Source organism: Echinops telfairi, unplaced genomic scaffold (assembly GCF_000313985.2).
Source record: "Echinops telfairi isolate 266 unplaced genomic scaffold, ASM31398v2 ScPeMD7_3533;HRSCAF=4204_1, whole genome shotgun sequence".
NCBI classification, from domain to species: domain Eukaryota; kingdom Metazoa; phylum Chordata; class Mammalia; order Afrosoricida; family Tenrecidae; genus Echinops; species Echinops telfairi.
The window spans coordinates 28,349,074-28,358,660 of record NW_022107432.1 but is presented as its reverse complement, the minus strand read 5'-3'; the positions used below and the strand labels follow the sequence as shown (position 1 = coordinate 28,358,660).

The window sequence follows — 9,587 nt, the reverse complement described above, 5'->3', positions numbered from 1 at the left end:
GGTTCAAAGAAGACCTGTACAAGAGTGTCACTGTACAGATTGCACAGTGAACTGTGAGTCAGCAAAAGCAGTGACACAGACATCCAATGTCACATCAGATCTCATTAATACATTTCTCTTGCTATAAGAAATTATTAGTTGTGTCAAAGAAATATAAAACCAGAAAGTAATATGAATTACTACAAAGGATACTATTTAGCGGTCATCACATGGGGAAGGGGGGAGGGGGCGGGAACCCAGCAACAACTCCTTTTTGCATGTCAAACTTACTGGAAGACCCTCAAAAGAAAGTAAAGTCCTAGCAGTCAGAGACAAGGGACTAAATCAGCTAGCTTGTTCCACAACAAAGGGTTTTCTTTTCTTACTCTTATTCCCTTACTGCATTTTCTATGGTCCAAGTATAAAAACAACAGTGCATGACTTGTAGAAATGACACACCTTAGAAAGGGAGAGGAAGCCTTCGCTCGAGAGCACCTCCTGAGCATTTCTGTCCATAAACATGCAGCACATACAAGTTAACCTGGGAAGCGCATAGAGACTGGCAACATCAAAAGTCATGCAGACATTCTGAATGTTAAGGATGGTGCACAGATACTCAGAGGTAGAGTCTTCCAGCTCTGGGAATCCATATTTATGAGCCAGGCTTAGAAAGTCCAGCAGCACCTCCTCCTTCTCGTCTGTAAGTGTTGCACGCCCAGTGTAGATGTACTTAAGCAGCATTGTGAATGCTTCAGCAGTTGTGTCCTGGAGAGGGATTTCAGCTTCAGGCTGAGACTCTCGCATGCCACCGTACAGTAGTGCTCTGCAGATCAGAAAACGAATGGAAGAAATAGAATAAAAACAGGAAAAACTAAGTAAGTTGGCTGCCGAACAAACACTATACAAACTTAAATTTACTTAATGACACCAAGCTCCAGGGGAAAAATACAAAGTGATTATTTTTCTTTCGAAGTGATTACTTTAAGTGAGTCTCAAGAAAGCAAGAGAAACATTTCAACAACTATTTTGAATTAATTCTATAGCAATTGAGCTAATAAGATACCCTGAGAGCTCAAGATAAATAATGCACAAATGTACAAGATAGCTGAGTTGTTGAGAGGAACAGCGAAATCAATTGTAAAGATACTAAATGTTCATAAGGCAGTTTAAAAATTAACACTACAGGAAAACACGTGATCAGCTACAAAAAATTAACAACCAGATGTGAAGACTGGCAGAAGTTTTAAAACCTCTTACTCTATCCATTACTGCAGAAGCAAGAAGAAACAGCAACTCATATATTTTAAGAAGTATATAAAATACTCCGTTTCAGAAAATAATTTACCCATATCTACTCAAATTTAAAATACACATACCCTTCAACTAAGGGAATTCCATTTTCAGAACTTAATTCTCAAGAACTAATTTATCAACAGATAGATAAATATATAAAAGTATATATACTGAAGGCCTGGCAATACTGAGGGGGCGTGGGTGGGTATAATGTCTTATCATTAGGAACATGGTTTTCAAATCTGCTACACACATTCTATGCAGATCAAGGGAGGTCAGTATGTACTGTCTTAGAAAGATATCTAGGATCACAGGTAGAGCACCTTGTTAGTGAGTAGACTATGATACAGATCCTTATGTTCTAGATGGGGAGAAAAATGTATAAACTCCATAGTTACACGTCCTTGCATACCAAATCTATAACTTGCTGCCATCAAATCCATTCCAACTTAGAGATCCTGTAAGACAGAGCAGAACTGCCCCGCATCTTTCTGAGATTGCAGCTCTTTACAGAAGTAGACAGCCTCATCTTTCTCCCAAGAAGCAGCTGATGGTTTTGAACTGCTGACCTTTTGGTTAGCAGCCCAACACTTTCAAATCTGTAAGCATACAGGTATATACCAATACAAGGGGACGAGGACATCTTCCAAAAGTTCATTTTAAAAGACCCATTATCTTTTTTATTCCGTTTTTCTATGAACCTTTTGAAGCCCCTCATTTGTTATATCTGGAAAAATCAATAAAAGTTAATATAGAAAAATCTAGAAAAGTTAAATTTACCCACGCTTGGGTAAACAAAGCTCAATCGAATAGATCCAACTGTGTGGAGCAACAACTCATGAGCTGCGTCTCACTGTTTTCCTGCCTTTAGTTTGTTTTTGTTTTTGCTGGTTGGTTTGTTGCTGTTGGTGTAGTTGGTCTTATAGGGTTTAGATTTTGTCATAATACAAAGTAAACTCGAGTTGTGCATATCCCAGGGATAAGCAAATGGATTCTGGGCCCGTTTTTACTCCAGCCCCAATCCCAGAACAGTTTTGATAAGATGGCCCTGCTTGATATTCACCGTTGTCACTGAAGATAAGGGTGCTACAGCAAAGTGTGGTGATAAAAGCAGATGGTGCCCAGCTATCTATCGGGTACTCTCTAGGATCTTAAATTAAAGGCTTGTATTCAAACAAGCAGCCATTTAAGTGAGGAGTTACCAAAGTCCACATCGAAGAAGCACACCAGCTTGTGTGATCCAAAGATGACAATAACACAATTCAAATATGACAAAGTCGGGAAAGTAAGAGAGCTTAAATTGTGAACACCAATCTGTAGAAGGATAATAGAGGGCAGTGCAGGCCCCAAACAGGTCTGCAGAGTATCTCCTCAGATCAAGCCATCTAAGAGAATGTTGGCTATTACGAGATGCAAGCATTTTTAACTGGGAAGAGATGAAGAAGAGAAAGGCCAGATGTTCCAGTTCTAAGCTTCATCATGATTTACTGACTAAACAATAAAATTTTGATGTTGCATTCACTTTATTTGGTTGCATTTGGTCATCTGGGCAGTCAAGAAACACCCCTAGTAAAGGAATAAACTTAGTTACACTTTATGACTTTTCTGGGTCTTCGGTACTCATTTTGGACTGAACGTGACTGACTGGCTGTACTAATATCATCAAGCCACAGGCAAGGGTCTGGAACAACTTTACTACCATGGAGAGAGCATTGTAATCATGATGACACTGGATCAAAGTTGATATTTGGTCAGCTGACCGACCTCCCTCTAGAGCAGTGGTTTTCTCAACCTTCCTACTGCCGCAACCCTTTCATACAGTTCCTCATGTTGTGGTGACCCCCCAATCATGAAATCATTTTCCTTGCAACTTCAAAACTATAATTTTGCTGTTATATACTGACCCAAGTGAAACAGTCATTCAACCCCCAAAGGGGTCGTGACCCACAGGTTGAGACCTGCTGCTCTAGAGTCTAGCCCCAACCTGAAATTGTTCTAGGTGAAAGTATTTCTTGCTTGTTCCGTGACAAAAATTTCTTCCTTGGCCTTTTAAATACTGATAGTGGTTTTTTTCCTTACTCGTTTTTATCTTTTCATCATCATTTTATCCTTACCACTTTGTTTTTTATTGTTTCTGTTGGGTTTTCCAGTTTGTGAAGCACAAAAGGTGTAGATGCACAGAGACAACTGATGCCATGGTTTATAGGAGACCTATGTATAGGTGAGGGGTGGGAGACAGGGAGGGTGAGGGGGTTGGGGCAGCAAACAATGTATGCTGGAGTGGGGAGGGAGCACTAGAACTGATTGGGAATACATAACGCATTTTAAAAGCAATTTAACAATGAAAATAACATAGACAATGTTCGAAAATTGATTTGGGGTAATGACTGTACAATTCTTGAGACAGTTGAACTATTGAATTATATGATATGTGGACTATCTCCCAATAAAACTATTTAAAAAAAAGAAAAGTTACATTTAACTATGAACAGTGGTTGCCTATGGGAATATGAATAGATCGCTGATAGGGAAGGACTTTGTTACTTTATAAATTAAAAATTGGTAATAGGATTGTGCATTTGGGGTTTTTTTGACTTTCAGTATTTTTCGGATTTTAAAAAATGCTGCATGTTACTGCTCATCTGAAATTTTAAAACTAGAAAATCAAGGAAGGTTAAGGATTTAAATTTCTACCTCTATTTGCCTTACACCTCCTAGCATGGATCCCTCTGTCCCTATAGTCTCAGAGTAGTACTAGAATTTCAGAGGTTTCTACCATACCTACCTGGAATTTCTCTTACTATACTCTGTATCTGGCATTCTTGGTTGACCTCAAGAAAAATAGCTCAAACTACCTATACATGATTCATTAATATCTCCAGCAGGCAGCGTCACTGAGTTATGCAGAACCTAAAACCACGTTTGAAGGTTTTCTAACAGAGTATCCAACCAAAACTTAAAATTGCTAAATTACAGAACTTCCCAGGGCAACCTCAGCAAGACTGACTCTCATTCCAGTGGCTATTTATCTAGACCTGCAGCGCTTTAGAAATGGTTATGAACAAGATGAAGGGGTTCAAACCTCTGCTGAAAAATGTGCATTTCCACCCCCAGGTGTACTGAATCAGAAACTACATTAAGGAAAAAAGAAAAAAAAACAAGCTCCCTGGGTGATTCTCATGTTAAAACTGATTCAGTACATCTGGGGTGGAGTTACTAATTCTTAGCAGGAGTTCAAACCAGGATCAAGGGCCTGATGATGAAAAAGATCACTTAGAACACTAGATACAAGCCTCCTTACAGAATGTCTGGCAGGCTTTAGGAACGTTCACCATGTTTACGAGAGCGCTGTAAGAAGTGTGGCAAGCACCACCCCACAAAGTAACACAGTACAAGAGCAAAGACTGTGTGTATGTCCAGGAAAAGCGACAATATGACAGGAAGCAGAGTGGCTATGGCAGGCAGACTAAACCAATATTCCAGAAGCAGGCAAAAATTATAGAGATATTTTTGAGACTTGAATGTAATGAGCCCAACTACAGAATGTTGGCTTTTAAGAGATGCAAGCATTTTTAACTGGGAGGAGATAAAGAGAAAGGCCAGATGATCCAGTTCTAAGCTTCATCATGGTTTACTGACAAAACAATAAAATTTTGATGTTACATTCACTTTATTTGGTTGCATTTGGTCATCTGGGCAGTCAAGAAACACCCCTGGTAAAGGAATAAACTTAGTTACACTTTATGGCTTTTCTGGGTCTTCAGTACCCATTTTGGATTGAACGTGACTAATAATAGCATGTTGGTGCTTTATAATCATTTACTATGGTGAAGCCATTGGTTATTGTGGGAGATGAATTGAAACCAAAGACTTACAGATTAACATTTAACCTGAGCTGGCCTTTTAGAAAACAAATGATCACTTTGTTTGCTTTGTTTTGTTTTGTTGGGGGTGAGGGGCAGCAGGGAGAACTAATGAGACTAAAGCAATAAGACTAAAGTGTAATTACTGGGGTTAGGCGTCTAGCTAGCTTATGTTTTGCTTGGACTAAATCTGTGAACACATGTAACCCTAGTAGCAAGAGTTGAACTTTCACTATATAACACCCTTATTTTATGGTTATAGAAGATATAATGAATATTCATTCTTATGAATATATACAAGCCTCCATTTCTGGCAAGGATACAGAATAATATTTACTGTGAAAGTCTTCTGTGAAGTTAACTTGTCCTTACTGACAATCTAGAGTCTTTGGGTAGCACAACAGTCAAATGTACTAACCAAAAGCTTAACAGTTTAAACCCACCCAGAGGCACATCAAAAGAAAAGCCTTGCGAGCTGCTTCCAAAAAGCCGCAGTCATGAAACTAGGGAGTAGTTTCTACTCTCAACACATGAGGTCACCATGAGTTGGAACCAACTTGAGGACAATGAGTTCTACCTAGGAAATTCTGTGCTCTTAGAACTCTCAACTACTAACAGCTAATGAGAAATGTCATGATGCAAATCTGTCTAACATAGGTACTGATCTTCAATTTAGCCTAGCAAGCCATCAAAGATTACTAAAGTTCACTAATGTACGAGCCACAAAGAGACATCAAGATCAGGGTGCTTTCCATATTTCTAAGTGTATTTTTGTTTAAAAATATACTGATTATCTTAAATTATTTTTTAAAGAATAAGATACAAAATATCATTAAACATAAGGTTGGAAAATTGTGATTTAATAAAAGGTTCTTCAAAAACATTTCAATAGTATTGAGTGGACCAAAAGTTGAGAAAAATACAAAATGTAAATTATACAAAGGTCAAAAGTCTGGTATCTAACGAGCAGACAAGTGGTCTGAGTAAAGCTGACCACTAAGAGATTCCAAAGGGGTATTCTTGACATATTTCTCAAAGATCATTGGACAAATCAGACAGAGGCTTATTAGGAAAAAAAGCTTTATTAAAAATGGAAAACTGCATCACTGAGAAAAAGGCCTCAAAAGTTGTACAGAGGGATCTTCTTCCATCACTACAATGCTCCTGCTCGGTCTTTGAGGATAGCAAGGCTGTCCGATGAGAACTTTGTTAGGACTTTTTTGTTTCCCAAACTCAAAGAACATTGAGAAGAAACATGATTTGAGTCCCTCAAGGACCCAAACTGGTGTAAATCAACGAGCACGGAAGTCTTCAGGGAAGGGCTAGGGTGATGGAAACACCACCTTGAGATGTATGTAGGTCTCGACAATTTGTTAATAAACAGTTTCACATTTTTGTTTAAGAAAATTTTTAAATCATTTTTCAGCATTAACTTTTACTTGCCCTCATATAGGTATTATTTCAATATTAAATACATAATTATTTATTTAGTCTTAGCTGGACTGTATCTATGGAACTTGAGTTCTCTGTAATTTGGGATTACCAAGCTTTCTGCTTTAGAGCTTTTTGGGTTTCGACAGGTCCTAGACTTCGGTAAGCTGAAACCAAGATGGACACATGTTCAGCAAGAAGTCTGGAGATCAGTCTTCCTAAATCAAGAAGAATCATAGTAAATCTGTCCAGTAAATTGGAGTTTAACTCCAATTAGCTATCAACTCTGTGGAGAAGGTGAAGCCAACAAAATTCAGCTTCAGAAATAGTTCTGAGATTCTGAAAAATGGCTGATTGGTACTGTATGCTCTAGGAAGCCTTTTAGCTCCATTAATTCTATAATGACTCCTGAATAAAAAGAATAATTCTCAAAAAGTTTACAAGGATAAAATTTGGGTAGATACTTAATTGAAGGGACCCTTGAATTTGTTATTACACCTGATTACAATATCCTTCCATAAAGTAGAAAATGCTACCATTTACTACAAATGATTTGAATCTTGAAAAAATATTACACACTTACCGAAAATATTGGCACCTGGCTGCTAAAATGACCCTGTGGGCCGGAAAACGTTTCTTTTCCACAACAAAGGTGACGTCTCCATACTCTTCCCCAATCAACAAGGCACCAATATGTTCAGACAAAATGTGCACATGATCAATTTCCCCCACTGCAGTAAAGGGGCGAAGAGGGTGGCTGTTACTCATCTTGTAGAATAGGTGGTACTCGTTGATCTATTATATAAAGAAAGGTGAGAGTTAGTAGGGAAAGTGAAGTACATTTTTAAAACTACATACCACAAACAGCTAAGTAAAAATCAACAAGTGCTTGTGTTGTCTAAGTGGTCTCTATTTTACCTCTCTAGGAGCTAATACCCACATAACTCACAGACAATATTCACGATTAAAGAATTTATTAAGGAAGTTCACAGGCTGTAATTCAAGTGAAAAATGCTCAGGAAACAGTTGTTTATCAGGACATGTTACAGAGTTCTTTCCAGTCTGGTAATAAATGTGCAAAGGGGCTGTAACCCTTAACTTGAAGGCATTCACCTCAGGTCAGCAAGCCCAGCTTCCCCAAGTAAGTGCCCAAAGGCACTCAATTCTGCAAGCCAGCCTGCTGTCCAAAGCTTAACTTATTCAGTAAGTTGAAAAGTCTACCACTGTTTCATGTTGTGGCTCCTAGTTTCTACTGCTGCTGCTACTGCTCCTCTGATGTTATAGCTGTCTTGTGGATCCAGGAGGTTCACTGCACAGAATCTCTGGTCCAGAGAACATGCTCCACTCCAGGCTCATGCTAGTAATGAGATTCCTCCTCCTGCTTCTCAGAGACTCATTTTATACACAGTAGATGCCATTCCGCAGACTCCTGTCAGTATCTTCCCCCACCATCTTATCAGGAAGTCGTTTGGTGGAAATTAGAGATTTTGGTTAGAAGAACCACATTAAATAATTCACTGCACAAAAAAATTCACAAATGATTTCAACACCAATGAAATCTTCATTAACCCCCTTATTCTGGAAAACAATTCGGCCTGCTTTCATTAACTCCAATTGGTGCAAATGCCTTTCCTGCTTTACCAGACTAGGAAAGTAAAACACCAGAGTCTGCGAACACCAACAGACTCAGAACCAAGACAAGCTAGAAAAGTGCATCAGACAGAAGTCTCAGCAACATAGAAAATGAAACATTATCAACCAGAAGAAGACATAATTAATAAGGTTTGGTACTCAGTAGAAAAGTCACCCAGAAATGGATTTAGATCTAAACTACATATGGAATACAGGAATTACAAATAACAATATAACCATCAGATTTCAAATAATTTCAGAAATTTGGGTCTGAAACCATGTTATATGTTTGTTAAAAAAAATTCTTCATTCAGACATCACATAAATAACTTGACAGTTAATAATCAAAGTTTAAAATACACATTTTTTAAATACACATCTTAATCTTTAAAAAATAAAGTAATTACAGTATTTTTCTCAAGACTAATTTCCTTCCAAACGTACAACTGGAACAATAAGGCTGCCAGTGTCTATGAGAACGTGATTGCCTTTTATCTCATTTACAGGGTCACAGACGCTTGCTTGCTTTGTATGCAATGCATGTCTACAAATATAGCCGAAAAATCAGACGCAAAAAGTTGATTAACAGCTCTTGATACAACTAATGTATGGATTGTTATAAGAGCTGTAAGAGTTCCCAATAAAATGATCTTTTAATTTAAAAAAGCAAAAACGAAAAAACCAGCTTCACATGTTATAGAGAGAGAGGAGTTATGCTTTCAGACTGGAGGCAGTGGTGGCCCAGTGGTAGAACCTTGCCTTTCATGTGACTCAGTTTTTACTCCCAAAGTACCTTAAGTGAAGCCACCATCCTCCATCTGTCTGTGGAGGCTTGTGTCTTGCTATGATGCTGAACATACTTCACTGGGGCTTCCAGACTAAGACATGGCTAGGAAGAAAAGTCTGGTCATCCATTTCTTAAAATTAATGCCAGTGAGAACCCAGTGGATCGCTTCCAGACTAAGACATGGCTAGGAAGAAAAGTCTGGTCATCCATTTCTTAAAATTAATGCCAGTGAGAACCCAGTGGATCTCAACAGTCCAATTCTTTTGTGCATGAAGTCACCATGAGATAAGGGCTGACTCAATGGCAGTTAACAACAAGAATAAATGTTCTCAGGATGCTAAAGATAATGGAATTTTTCAACGTACTTTTTGAAGCCCCCTCATACTGTTTTTCCAGGTGTAGATAACCCAAAAATGGATGACAACCTTCACTAGCACTTAGATACCTCAAGTGGGGAAGAGGCTTCTAGCTAAAAGATAAGCCTGTTATTGTAATAAAAACTCAGGGAACTAAGCCAAATATCCTCTATCCACTGGAATACTATTTGTACCAGGATAAAAAACTGACAGCTCCGAATTTTAAATTTCCACAACCAGATCTAT

The 9,587-nt window shown here is 38.3% G+C and overlaps 1 protein-coding gene across 2 annotated transcripts in view; it reads right to left on the bottom strand.

Annotated features, from left to right (window-relative positions):
* Positions 1-7,356, bottom strand: part of BTBD9 (BTB domain containing 9) — a 462,890-nt gene extending 455,534 nt beyond the window's left edge. For both annotated transcript variants that reach the window (XM_004710745.3, XM_045294863.1), the window contains exons 1-2: positions 7,150-7,356; positions 439-802 (exon numbers count right to left, since the gene is read on the bottom strand). In XM_004710745.3, the coding sequence (XP_004710802.1) occupies positions 439-802; positions 7,150-7,334 (549 nt within the window). In that variant the 5' untranslated portion in view covers positions 7,335-7,356. The remainder of the gene's footprint in view (positions 1-438; positions 803-7,149) is intronic.
* Between the last annotated feature and the right edge of the window lie 2,231 nt (positions 7,357-9,587).